The 13,973-nt window shown below is 46.8% G+C and overlaps 1 protein-coding gene across 1 annotated transcript in view; it reads left to right on the plus strand.

Annotated features, from left to right (window-relative positions):
- Positions 1-13,973, plus strand: part of URB1 (URB1 ribosome biogenesis homolog) — a 77,390-nt gene that overhangs the window by 10,506 nt on the left and 52,911 nt on the right. The window contains exons 5-10 of the mRNA XM_061415089.1: positions 490-586; positions 2,936-3,021; positions 4,588-4,713; positions 7,748-7,872; positions 11,888-12,083; positions 13,832-13,969. Coding sequence (XP_061271073.1) covers positions 490-586; positions 2,936-3,021; positions 4,588-4,713; positions 7,748-7,872; positions 11,888-12,083; positions 13,832-13,969 — 768 coding nt within the window. The remainder of the gene's footprint in view (positions 1-489; positions 587-2,935; positions 3,022-4,587; positions 4,714-7,747; positions 7,873-11,887; positions 12,084-13,831; positions 13,970-13,973) is intronic.

A 13,973-nucleotide genomic window follows, 5' to 3' on the forward strand; every position in this document is an offset into this window, starting at 1 on the left:
TGAATGTCTAACATCTAATAAAAACCAAACATCACCTCATGGGTGTCTCATCAAAAGCAGCACCAGCCTTTCCATCATCTATGGATTTTCGAAAACAGAGACCTATTATTTCATGACATGAGAGCAGATGGTGTGTAGACAGGCCAAGCATCTTCTCCTATACACCAGAGCTGTCCCTGAACTAAAAATGTGTGTGTCTTACAGGCAGGGAAGGGGAGACCTGTGCTTTGGTGTTTAGAGAGGGCTTGAAAGAAGAGTAGGAGCTTGAGAGGGAAAGAGCAAAAGAAAAACCCTTGGTTTCCATAAAGAGATGACCAGTGGTTCTAGACGTCGACCCTCTGACAGTACCAGCCTGGAGGACCCTGTGATAGGGGGATGAGCGGGATGTGGGGGGACAGCCTCGTGTTCCTGCTTCCTTGGTGGGGGGGGTGTGTGTGCGTGCGCGTGTGCGTGTAAACACCCGTGTGACACGATCTCCTTTGCCCCCAGGGAGTACATGATGTCCGGCTGGCCTACATTCAGTTCGCCCTTTCCTTTCTGATCGCCGGTGATGACAGCACGATCACGCAAGTGCTGGAGTTGAAAGGTAGGAGGGCCTCGTTGTCTTGGGGCCCAGCCTCCCTGTGATTGTTCTGAGCGTTTAACGGGTTAACAAAGGTCAGCCGCCTCTGTGGCTGCTTTGCACACAGGAGTAAGGGGTGTGTGTGGAGAGACTTTGGTTACCGTGGCTTGAAAGCCGCTGGTCAGTGCAGACAGAAGGGTCCCTGTTGCACTAGCTGGGTGCTGAGTGGGCCTAACGGAGGAGAAATGCAAACTTCAGTTCAGTTCAGTTCAGTCGCTCAGTCGTGTCCAACTCTTTGCGACCCCATGGACTACAGCACGCAAATAAGGGAGGCTTTACAGTTCCAGAAAGGACGCAGATTCATAGCCCTGGCTACCGAGCTTCTCTTAGTAGTTGTGTTTTTTTTAATGCCTGGTGTGAGCAGGATATCAGAAATCGAGCTTCAGAGAATTCCGGCTGGTGCCGGTCTCCCTAGAGTGAGGCTTGGCATGGTTTCATCCATTAGGGCCACCAGCTTTTTTCGCAAGACTGTGGATGGCAGCGCAGAGAGGGTCGTCATCCAGTGAGACCCCCGGAGTCAAGCCCTGTCTGTGGGTGAGGAGTGGCTGCCATCTCAGCTGGGGCCCTGAGACTCGTGGGAGGAGAAGAGCATGGGGCCTGCAACCGTTTCCCCCCTCCCCCAGCATGGAGACCTGGGTCCCCTCCAGGGCAGGCTGCTGAGACCACTCACGAGCAGCTGCGGTGCGGGTCCCTGGAGGTGGTCAGCCCGGGGCCGGGTGGCTGCCCAGACCACAGCCCCGTGGAGGACATACCTCCTTCCCGTGGTGTCGTGCCCAGGTCCTGCTTGTGGCCAGCCTGCGTGGGATGCCCTCTGCTTCCAGGGCTGGGCATTTCTTCAGAATCTTCCCCTGCGTCTTCTCAGTGTCTGGCTTTTATTAAGCAGAGGACACTGATTTTGGTGTCATCCGTCCACACTGCTAAAGGAGCAAGGATGTACTTCTGGTAAAGTTTCAGCAGGGCAGCTGAGCTAGGCCAGCCATTCCACGTCCAGCCGTTTATCCTAAGGGAATAATTAAGGGGTTGAGTAGAGGTTTTGTTAGGGGACATCTTTTTCTATTAGCTGAAAATCGGACTCCTTACTACCCACCAGCAAGGGACTGAGCAAATTGAGCACTGGTCATAAGGAGGAATGCAGCTATCAAAAAGGATATAGACATATACTTACTGATACCAGATTTTTTAAGGGTATAGGATTAGGTGTAACTCCGTTATAAAACTGGTAAAATATGATCCCATTTTACTAAATGTTTAACAGAATGTGGACATACCAGAAGGTTAACAGTCAACTGGGAACCAGACATTACTCAATATGAACTTTTGGGTGGTGGTGTTATGGTTGATTTTAAGTTTCTATCCGGTATTTTCTGATTTTTTTTTTCTTTTAAGAATAATGAATTTGCCTTTGAAGAAATTATATGTGCTCGTGAAGAATGTATAGAGCAAGAGAAATTGTAATGGGTTTGTTGCTTTTTACCGGTGTCACCAGTATGTTAGTAATGCCAGAGCATCAAGCTATGGAAGACTGAGTCCTTGGGGAGATAAAGCAAATAAATCAGTCCAATTCTACGGCCAGTCAATAAAGTGACAACTGTCATTTTATTTTATTTTTTTAATAAATTTATTTATTTTAATTGGAGGTTAATTACTTTATAATATTGTATTGGTTTTGCCATACATCAACATGAATCCGCCACAGGTATACACGTGTTCCCCATCCTGAACCCCCCTCCCTCCACCATCCCTCTGGGTCGTCCCAGTGCACCAGCTCCAAGCAACCAGTATCATGCATCAAACTTGGACTGGCGATTCGTTTCATATATGATATTATGCATGTTTCAATGCCATTCTCCCAAATCATCCCACCCTCTCCCTCTCCCTCTCCCACAGAGTCCAAAAGACTGTTCTATATATCTGTGTCTCTTGAAACTGTCATTTTAAATACATCTCTGAACTGGTCTAAGTGAAGAGTGAAACTTTGGAAAACTAATCATACCATATGTGCTCTCTCAAACCATTAGTATTAACTTTACTGAAGTCAATGTGAAAAAAGAAAGGGAAGATAGAACCAAAGAACTGTTGAACTTGAGTGGTTCACTCATTGTATTGCTTTTAGATATTTATCTCCTATGTCACAAAAATAGTTTTTCCTGCTGTGAACTTGTGTAATTAAAAAAGACAAAACCTGAAAAAAAACAGGGGGAGGGGGCAAGTCAATGGCATTGTTTGCCGTACCATTTTAAGAAGTAATGCTCTCTCATCTGTTCCCATTCAAAGTATTTTTGAATCTAACACTTTGAAATTTTTTACTTTCAGAATTTATTCCTTGCATTTTTAGCTCAGGCATCAAGGAAGATAGGATCTCCACCATCAGTATTCTGTTGTCCACACTGAAAACAAAGGTATGTGTTTGGTGATCAGCATTCTTGTCATGTGCTTGTTCCGGTGGTTTTTTTGGCAGGACTTCAGAGCTGTGACCTCGTAGGTGATGCGGGTTGTTGTGTGGGTTGGATGGGAAACTGTTTCTTAAGCAAGAACTTGGTGGTGGTGAGCGATCCTGAAGGTTACAGCTGCCACTTCTTACAAGAGGAGAAGACCTGCTACCCGCTTCCCCCACCCCCCACCCCATTCCACAGGAAGCCACTGGGGTGACTGCGAGCTGCAAATGACAGCCCTTCTTCACGTACACACCTAGCATGCTGTGTTGTGTTACATAATAACACAAAACGTTATTTTGTGTCATCTTCCATATTCTGCCTTACATAAGCATCTTGCGGAAATCTGAAAACTTGCTGAAAGGATTGCTGTCTTTGACACAGAAGCCCCTTCCGTGATCCATGAGAAAAACTCTGTGACCCTCCCCAAATAAAAAAAAGTTGTCCAAAGGCTGTGAGCTGGCAGCCCATGTGAAAAGGGGCTCGTGAGCACATAGCATGTAGTGCTTCTCAACTTGGGCACAGTTCTGTCCCCCACGGGCCATCTGGCAAGTTTTGGTTGTCATAACCGGAGAAATGTGACTGGCATCTGGTGAGCAGAGACCAAGTTCGAGCAACCACTGTAGGCTGCTCAGCGTCCTGTAGTGCAGAAGGCAGCCTCTCACTACACTTATTTGTCCCCAGATGTCAGTAGTACTGGGATTGAAAAAGTTCCTGGATTCAAAGCAGAGCAAGTCATGAGATTACAGGTTTTTTCACCTACCAACTTGGCCTTGACTTTTCAGACCTGATACTCAGCGGCAGCAAAGAATCAGGTGCTTCCCTGGAGGAAGTATTACGGCCCCTCTGGAAGAAAGCAGGACTGGCAGTGTGTGTGTCAGAGGTCTTGAAAATGTGTATCAACCTGGAGGCGGGGGTTTGGGGAGTCGCCTCAGGATCACCCAGGGAATGGATTTGAAATAACTCATAGGCCCTCAGAGATCCGGGCTGGGGGCTAGGTTGGGAGGAGCTGAGAACTTGTGCACCATTCCAAGTACATATAGGTAGGCATGCAGTGCAGGCTGCTGCTCGTGGAAACAGCCTGATCGTACCACGTGGGGAATGGGTACATGACTTACGGTCACTCCTAGGACAGAATGATGATCAGCCCTCCAAAATGATGTTCTAAAGGATTTTTAATGATGTGGAGACAGTTCATGCTACATAAATAAAGTAGGTACAAAGCTATATATAATTTCAAAGAAGTTAAAAAAACCCAAGCCCCAATAAAAACCCAATACACTTAATATATACACATGTGTATATTTTGTGTGTGTTGTGGGGAGGGGCAGAGGCTGAAAGGAAATATACCAAATTGTAAGCTGTTGGTGTCCAAGAAGGTGACAATATTGATGAATTTTGTTTTCCTCTCTACATTTTTTTCTTTTTCTGGCTAAGTGTTCTGCCACAAGTCTATACTATTTTTATAATGATGAAATCCAACATGTTCTAAAAATCAGTTTCCTTGAAAGCCATTTGTTCTATTGTTTTCAGGTAGTTCACAATAAAAATATCACAAAAACCCAGAAGGTGCGTTTCTTCACTGGCCAAGTGCTGAACCACATAGCATCTCTCTACAGCTGGAAGGGGATTGTCGACGTGAGCCTGGACAGCGTCGAGGTACAATCTCTGGGGTTCGCTTGGCATCACTGTTAGCATGAGATACCCAGAGCTGGGAGACTGAAGCATCTATACATAGTATCTTGATGGCTCAAGTGGTGTAGAATCTGCCTGTAATCCAGGAGACTCAGGAGACACGGGTTTGATCCCTGGGTTGGGATGATCTGAAGGAGGAAATGGCCGTCCACTCCAGTATACTTGCCTGGGAAATCCCATGGACAGAGGAGTCTGACAGGCCACAGTCCCTGGGATCACAAAGAGTCCGACACGACTGAGCATGCATGCTCACACAAAAACAGGATCTATGCATACACCTGCCTTAAAAAATAAGTCCCCCTGTTTGATCTGTTTCTTTTGGCCTATGGTTATATTAATTATCTACCTAGGGACAATATGACTCTTGTAATTAAAGTAAAATTTTTTCTAATCTCCAACGTATCATATTAAACTTTTTTTGTCTTTTTCTTTAATAAGCAAACTTATTCCATTTAGCTGCAGGGCGTCTTCATTTTCCCTGCAGTGTTTGCGTGGTAGCCTTAGAGGGTGGATTCCCGCTCTCTCCCTCCTTACTTACCTCTCCTCTCCCATCTGTTCTTTTCACATCTTTCCAGTCATCAGAGTTTCAAGGCCTGTTGCTTCTGCTTTAGGGCCCTGGAATCTAGGGAGCGTCGGCTTCCTCACCTGCTGACGAGAATAGTTTGCTCTGTGTGTGTGCTCAGTCACTCAGTCGTGTCTGCTTCTTTGCGGCCCCATGGACTGTAGCCCGTCAGGCTCCTCTCCCCATTGGATTTCCCAGGCAAGAATACTGGTTGCTGCTGCTAAGTCGCTTCAGTCGTGTCCGACTGTGTGACCCCATAGACAGCAGCCCACCAGGCTCCCCGTCCCTGGGATTCTCCAGGCAAGAACACTGGAGTGGGTTGCCATTTCCTTCTCCAGTGCATGAAAGTGAAAAGTGCAAGTGAAGTCGCTCAGTCAGGTCTCATGACTCCTAGCGACCCCATGGACTGCAGCCTAACAGGCTCCTCCGTCCATGGGATTTGCCAGGCAAGAGTACTGGAGTGGAATGCCATTGCCTTCTCTGAAGAATACTGGGGTCGGTTGCTATTTCCTACTCCAGGGCGTCTTCCAGACCCAGGAATCGAACCCCCATCTCTTGCCTCTCCTGCGTCGGCAGGTGGGTTCTTTACCACTAGTGCCACCTGGGAAACAGCAAGTACTAGATAAGAAGAGTCACTCTCATGAGGACCTAAGGCCTCCGCACCTTTGAATTTTCCTTATTTTGATCTTTCTCAGGGCGTTTCTGAACATGAACTTGGCCAGAGTAGTGAAGGCTCAGACTTCTGTTAACTCTGTAATAGTTAACCTTTCAAGAGCCCACTGTTGTACCCCTTTTTATCTCCACGACCTGCCTGTGTCCTTGTTCTGCTCATGTTTTGTATGTTCCATAACCAGGAAGCCCCAGAGACTTCAGAAGAACACTCCCAATTGTGGAATTTTATTCAAAAGAGCAAGAGAAACTAAGTCATTCATAAGCTTGTTTGAAAATACAGGTTTAAACTTGCCCCTCTCAAGAGTTTTGTTTTTGCTTTCTGGCTGCACTCTGAGGCTTATGGGGTCTTAATTCCCTGACCAGGGATTGAACCTGCACCCTGGCAGTGAAAGCGCAGAGTCCTAACCACAGGACCACCAGGGCACTCCCCAACGGTTCTATCGCATAGGTGAGGACACGGAGAATCCGGGCATTAAGCGATGCTCTCGTTACTGGTAGTCTGGTGTCCAGACTCCATCCTGAACCTCTCCTGGGGCCTGTTAAGATTTGCCTCGTTAGAATGAAAGATGTTCCTGTCATCTAGGAAATTCTGAAGGATTCAGGATTTCCATGTGAGATGTTCCACTTGCCCCCATCACTCAGAAAACTGCAAGGGTTTTAGGAGCTCTGTGCCAGGAACGGGGCAACAACCAAACGTTTCCGTCTTCTGCTGCATATCACGATGCAAAAGCAAGAACAAGCTTAAAAAAAGTAAAGCATGTGCTGTAAACAGAGAGTCTTTGCTACTGGGGTCCCAAGACTGACCTGCTCTGTACCTCCTGTCTCGGTGCTGACCTCAGCGTCTCATTCACAGTTTGCTCCTTCGTCGAAAGGATGCAGTCCTGTCTGCCCGGCCAGGCTCATGGGGCTGCACTAAGAAGTACTGTAAAGTGCTCAGAGACAATCAGAGACGACAGAAAATCTCAGAAGTTACCTGTAGTTTCTTCTGGTTCCTGCAGCCCCTTGTTTGTTCAACTTTAAAAAGGAAAATTTTAATTCAGTTTATTTAAACTGAAAAACAAACTAACAAACAAAAAAACCCACAGTTGACCCATTCTCCCCAGTCCCTTGACCGCCATATCTGACAGCTACCAATCTGCTCTGTGAGGTTTTTTAAAAAAATTATTATTGTTTTATTTGTTTATCTTGTTCAGATTCCACATATCAGAGGACTTTTAAGTTTTGATTGGTATTTCTCCTTTTTGTGCAGTTTTGTTTTTGAATTATCATTGCTGTTGTTCAGTCACTAACTCATGTCCGACTCTTTGTGACCTCATGGACCTCAGCACGCCAGATTCCTCTGTCCTCCACTCTCTCCCGGAGTTTGCTCACATTCATGTCCATTGAGTCGGTGATGCCATCCAACCATCTCATCCTCTGTCGTCCCCTTCTTCTTTTGCTTTCAGTCTCTCCCAGTATCAGGGTCTTTTCCAGTGAGTCAGCTCTTCGCATCAGGTGGCTAAAGTATTGGAGCTTGAACATCAGTCCTTCCAATGAATATTCAGGGTTGATTTCCTTTAGGATTGACTGATTTGATCTCCTTGCTGTACAAGGGACTCTCAAGAGTCTTCTCTAGCACCACAGTTCTACCAAGTGTTTAATTTAAAATGTTTTCTGATTTGCTTTTAATCTGAGGCATGTGCTATTGTCCAGCTTTTACCCTGTAATTGTTAGTAAGGCATGTGAAGCTTGGATGGTCATTGAGTGTCTTTGAAACTCTCATAGACTTCTGCTAAAGACGCAGGGAAGACCATGGTGCGGGAGCTTGTTCATAACTTCCTGATGGATCTATGTTGTTCGCTCAAGCATGGGATTAATTTTTACGACGCATCTCTCGGTACCTTGGGCAGGTAAGGCTGGAGCCTGTGTGCATCCTGAGTGTGGTTCTCAGAGGCCATCACATCCATGACTTCCTGTGGGGATCTGTCAAGTGATAGAAGTATAAGGGGTTAGAACTAGCGTTTTAGATGATACCTGACTCATTTTGGGGGTGAACTTGGAATAGGACTCAGACGGTTCCTGTTCGTTGTGGGCACTCAGGGCAGAGTCTCAGGGGAGTTGACTCAGACACACAGTGTGAGATGTCGCACCCAGGAGGGCGCTGTGTCCACTTGGGGACAGTGCACCAGATGAACCTGAGAATAAATCCAGAGACAAGGGGCCCTCCCGGGGGCCTCCCCGCAGTGCTTGGTGACTGCCGTTGTTACCCCAGTTTTGCAGATGAGGGAAAGGGGCCCGCAGAGGTCAGGTCACTCCCCCTGTAAGTGGCGGAGCTCAGGTTGGAACCTGGGAGGTCCTGGTTCCCAGCCCACACCCTTGACGGCCACACAGCCCCCCTCTGCCCAGAGCCAGCTGCGAGTGAGTCAGGCTGTCAGAGTTTCCTTCTTGCCTTTTATTTCATATTGCACCATTACGATAGCATTTCATCTTAAGGAAGCATGAAGTCCACAGCTAATGGTTTCGATTATGTTCTTTTGGACATTCTCTGTAAACCTATGATACATATCTGTGTTAATTTTTAAACCAAAATACCCTACTGTTAGATATATTGTTCGTCAATCTGCTTTTTTCCCATTTGACAGTAAAAGTATTGGACTTATTTTCTGGTCATCACGAGTGACCCTCCGTTTTATCTCCTTGACATTTTATTATAAGAATAGAGTTGGTTTGCTTTGGTTTCCACCAGTCAGGCAATGACTGATTCCCTCATAATGGGATTAACCTAGTGAGAATTTTTCTCCCTGTTTATGGCTTTAAACTTGTTTATATTCTGTAGTTATTATGCATTAACTTGCCATGTCATTTCTAAATCTTTCAACTTTGTTTTGGTGATATTGTAGCTTTTCTGTCATCAGTGAGAGAAAACTTGTTTTCTTGCTGAGATGTAAGAGCAGACTTTTACAGTCTAATATAAACATGCTGAAAAATGCCTTTTTTCTGATGAAGGAGACCCATAAAGTAGATGATCATTTCATGAGCATATTGAATCAACGTGTGGTCGTGGGTCTGTTTAAATAAGCGGTGGTTTATGTAAAATTTTTCAGCTATGGGCCAAAGGCAAGTATTTGTGCTTAGGAGAGAGGAAGGGGTTTTGTTTGTGGGGTGTTAACGGAAAGCGTTGAGAAAATTGAAATGTCTGGCTTCCCAGTGGTCGTCAAGCTCCTTTGTGTGCTGCTGGTCTCCGTGCAGATGTCGCCACGTCAGAGAGGCCTTCCCTGGCAACTCTTCCTGAAGATAGACCTTCCACTCTCACCGTCCTTTTGCCTGGCTCTAGCTTCTGATGGCGACTTATCACCACTTTGCATATTTGTTTGCTTGTTCATTATCTGATAGGCAAGAATTGGTGAGAACAGAGGCTAGTCGGTTTTTGTTTTCATTTTTATTTCATTTTTGGCTGTGCTGGGTCTTTGTTGCTGGGTGACGGCTTTCTCTAGTTGTGGTGCGTGGGCTTCTCATTGCGGGGTCTTGTTGTGGAGCTTGGGCTCTTAAGTACGAGAGCCTCAGTAGTCGTGGTGCACAGACTCAGTTGCTCCACGGCATGTGGGACCTTCCTGGACCAGGGATCAAACCCACATCCCCTGCGTTGACGGGTCAATTCTTAACCACTGGACCACCAAAGAGGTCCTGGCTAGTCTGTTTTGAATCCCCAGAGTCTAGGACAGTGCACATAGGGAGGCATTTTAGCATAGGCCAGGCTTGGCCAACTTTTCCTCTAAAGGTCCAGGTAGTTAAGTATGTCAGGCTCTGTGTGCTATGCTGTCCCTACTGTGGCCACTCAGTAGGCCATTGTGGTACCCAAGCAGCCACGACATGAATAAATAAGTGGGTGTAACTGTGTTCCAATAAAGCTTTATTGACAAAGGCAGGTGGCGGGCCAGAGCTTGCTGAGCCCTGCCGTGGAGGTTCAGAGAACAGTTTCTGGAGTGCCTCAGAGACCTCAGCAGGTTATTCCTCTTCTTTGCCAGTATTGCCTCATCTGTTTAAAAAATAAAAAAGAGAGAGATACAATTAGCACGCACCTCAGAGAGTGTGTGGTAACTGCTTAGAGCAGTATCTGGCACACACTGGAAATTTTGTAAATGTTGTTCATTTTATTACATCGTTGATTAAGATTGTGTGTGTGCGTGCCATATTTTTGGCATGCTTTGCAGATTTAACGTTCTGTGCATTTGAAAGCACAAAGTGTGTTTTGCTCATGAAATTTTCCTGTTAAGAATGTTAAGCTTTTTAAAGGATAGCTTTCTGATGAAAATTACTCTCTAATTCAAATTTTGAAAAATCTTTATTATCTGTAAAGTATCATATTGCATCTTAGTTTTGGTGAGTTTTTAAGGGGCTCCAAAACCCATGGTCCCACAAGCCATCAACATGACACGCCAGTGAGGCCGATTTTGAGTTTTTTCCTGGGCATTATGACTTCCAGGGACAAGCTTGATACAAAAATGTTTCTGGGGATAAAACCCATTTAACTGCGTAGATCCTGGGCTAGGTGCCCAGGTTTGTGCAGGTTTTAAGTCTGTAAGTTTTCCTGTTTTTATCATCTTACATCTTTGAAAACTACCCACTTTGAGACAAGTTTCAAGTGTTTTCATATAGTAGATAGCCACTGCCCCACACTAACTTCTTTTGGCTGCTAAGTGAAGGTGTAGGAATTTGAAATAAGCTAGAAACAGGGGAAACAGAAGACCTGTAGAAGGACTCTGTGCCACTTGGCTAAGTTCTAGAAATAATTTTATGGCACTCTGGACTGTGGCATTTCACGAGCACTTCACGGGGAAAAAGTGTAATCTTTTTATTTTTGTTTATGATTTTATTTATGTATGTATTATATTTTTGGCTGTGCTGAGTCTTCATTGCTGCACACAGGCTTTCTCTAGTTGCAGTGCGAGGGCTTGGCATCGCAGTGGCTTCTCTTCTGTGGAGCTTGGGCTCTAGGGTGCGCAGGCTTAGCAGTTGAGGTACACAGGCTTAGTTGCTCCATGGCATGTGGGAACTTCCCAGACCAGGGATCGAACCCACGTCCCCTGCATTGGCAGACGGATTCTTTACCTCTGAACCACCAGGGAGACCCAACATAAAATGCCTTTGTATGTTTTACTTAATGTGCACATACGTCTTCATATACGTGCTTTTTCATGTGTAGTTGGAGGATGTGAAAGAGAAAGTCACTCAGTGGTGGCCAACTCTTTGTGACCCCATGGACTATCCAGTCCATGGAATTCTCCAGGCCAGAATACTGAGGTGGGTAGCCTTTCCCTTCTCCAGGGGATCTTCCTGACCCAGAAATTGAACCGGGGTCTCCTGCGTTGCGGTGGATTCTTTACCATCTGAGCTATCAGGGAAGCCCGTAGTTGGAGGAAAGACGTCAGTGAAACCTCAAAAGGAAATTTTTAAATTGCTTTTCTGCTGTGGGTTCAGAGAGAAAGGGTTTCTTCCTTTTCTCTGAAAGTCAGTTGAACTTGAGTGAGGGAAGGAGAGGTGGGAAACAGGACAAAGGAGAGACTTCTTTTAGCTATTCAAAAGTAGGGAAGTGAGACGTCCCTGGTGGTCCAGTGGTTAACACCCTGTGCTTCCAACACAGGGGGCATGGATGTGATCCCTGGTGGGGGAAGTCCCGCAGGCTGAAGAAGTACAGGAGTGAAGTTCAGGCCCTTTGCTGGAGAGCAGGAACCCCACAGACCATGAAAACCTCTCACTCTATGCTGTGAGGGAAACTGACCGGAAGTGAAATTGCCCATGACTGAGTCACAACAGAAAACGCTGTGTTTACTCGCGGGTTCCAAGGACCTGCCCCGTCATCCTGAGTGCTCGGTGTGTTGTGAAAACTCCCCACTCACCCCTCTCTCTTCTGTCTTTCTGTGACAGAGGAGGAAACCTGACTCTCCTGCACTTCCTGCTGGGTTTGAAAACCGCAGCGGACGATGAGCTGGTCGCTGAACTGGTGGTGAACATTCTGAAAGTGTGCCCGGACCTACTGAACAAGTACTTCAAGGAAGTGACGTTTTCCTTTCTCCCAAGGCTGAAGTCCACCTGGTCAAATAACATCAGACTGCTAAACAAGGTGACGACCCCTGCATTTTGAAGTCTGCCTCGTGGGGTCGTGGGTGAAGTGTGAGAAGTTGGGGTGGCGAGGATGGGAGGTTGGGTGACATCCTGATAAACTGCAGGATCAGAAACTTCTTTCAGCCGTCCTTCCGGCATATTTTTGTTGTTTTTCAGTCGCTCAGTTGTGTCTGACTCTGCGATCCCATGGACTGCAGTGCACCAGGCTTCCCTGTCCTTCACTATCTCCCCGAGTTTGCTCAAACTCACGTCCATTGAGTCCGTGATGGCATCCAGCCATCTCATCCTCTGTCGCCCCCTTCTCCTCTTGCCCTCAGTCTTTCCCAGTGTCAGGGTCTTTTCCAGTGAGTTGGCTCTTCGCATCAGGCGGCCAAAGTATTGGAGCTTTAAGCTTCAGCATCAGTCCTAGATGATGTTAATTCAGTGTCTTTTTCTTCTAGGGACATTTTACTTTTCACTGAGCTGCATTCTGAGGTTTATGCTGCTGAATCTGTTAAGCCAATTTCAGTTTCTTCATCTAGATTTCACTTCAAGTGTGATCTCGATGAGTTTAGCCACAGTTGGGCTAGAATTAGCAAAATGCCTGACTGTGAAATGCAAGCCAAGGAGCACGGCTATTTAAAGATTGCCATTTCAAGTTCTTAGAACAATTTGAAATAAGCTGTGTCTTGGTGGTCTGTCTTGTGGATATGAGTAAATTTCCATCTGATCATGGGTGTCAGCCTCCCCTCGTTTACCAGTGGAAGTACCTGCACAAGTCCTTCCATTCACCATCGCCCCTTCTCTCAGCCTTATGGTCTGGCTTATGGTAACATGGGGCCTCCTAGGTGGCTCAGTGGGTAAAGAACCCACCTGCCAATGCAGGAGACCCAGGAAACTCAGGTTTGATCCCTGGGTTGGGAAGATCCCCTGGAGAAGGAAATGGCAACCCAGTCCAGTATTCTTGCCTGGAGAATCCCATGGAAAGAGGAGCCTGGCAGGCTATAGTTTATGGGGTTGCAGAGTCGGACACAACTGAGTGACTGAGCACGCAGTGATGACACACCTGGAATTATTTTTTTGTGCCTTGACTTGGGCAATGGGTTATCTGCAAAACAAACTTAGTCCATCGTTTTCCTTGAGCACCTGTGTGTGCGGTCCGCCTGTGTGCTGGGGACAAGAAGGAGGCGCTCTGTCCCCGACTTTGGTGATGGTGTCACCGTGGCCACCGCCCCTGTTGGGAGCTGAGTGGGACGGGGCGGGGCAGGTGCATGGCCGCTGCAGATTGGACGGTAGTCTTGCCGTCTCTAGGACTCCCTGGTCTCAAGGCTAGAGTCTGCCTTCTAGCCCTGCAGTCCGAGGGAAGCTCCCCTCATTGAGGTCCAGTGTTGTCACCTGTAAGTATGTTTTGCCTTGATATAAAATATGTCTACCGCAAAGGGTTGTCATGAAGTGCTAAAAAGCCGACATAATTTGCCAGGTGCTGTACCTGGGGAGTAAGTCATCCCGTTGTGACCTGTTTGCCATCAGAGGTTTTAACAGGCTCTGCAAACCACCAGTCAAACTCTGCTTTGACGGTCACTGCCCCCAGTAATAGTCTTATGGTCTCTAACCAGTGGAATCGGGGGTCGACATTCCAGACGCTGTTCCTTGTGGCGAGCCCTGGGCCTTTGTTACTGTCATTGTTTCCCCAGAGCAGCTTCACTCTTGAGAGCCTCCCGTTAGACTCAGGTTTGGAAGTTAACTTCTCTGTCGTCCCTTTCCCAGATCTACGCTGCCCAGCCGGACATCTCCCGGGCGTTTCAGACCCGAGAGTTCATCCCGCTGCCTCGGCTCCTGGCCATGGTGATGGTGACCACCGCGCCTCTGGTGTGCAACAAGACCATGTTCACGCAGGCGCTGAATGTGA

Source organism: Bos javanicus, chromosome 1 (genome assembly GCF_032452875.1).
Source record: "Bos javanicus breed banteng chromosome 1, ARS-OSU_banteng_1.0, whole genome shotgun sequence".
Lineage (NCBI taxonomy): Eukaryota > Metazoa > Chordata > Mammalia > Artiodactyla > Bovidae > Bos > Bos javanicus.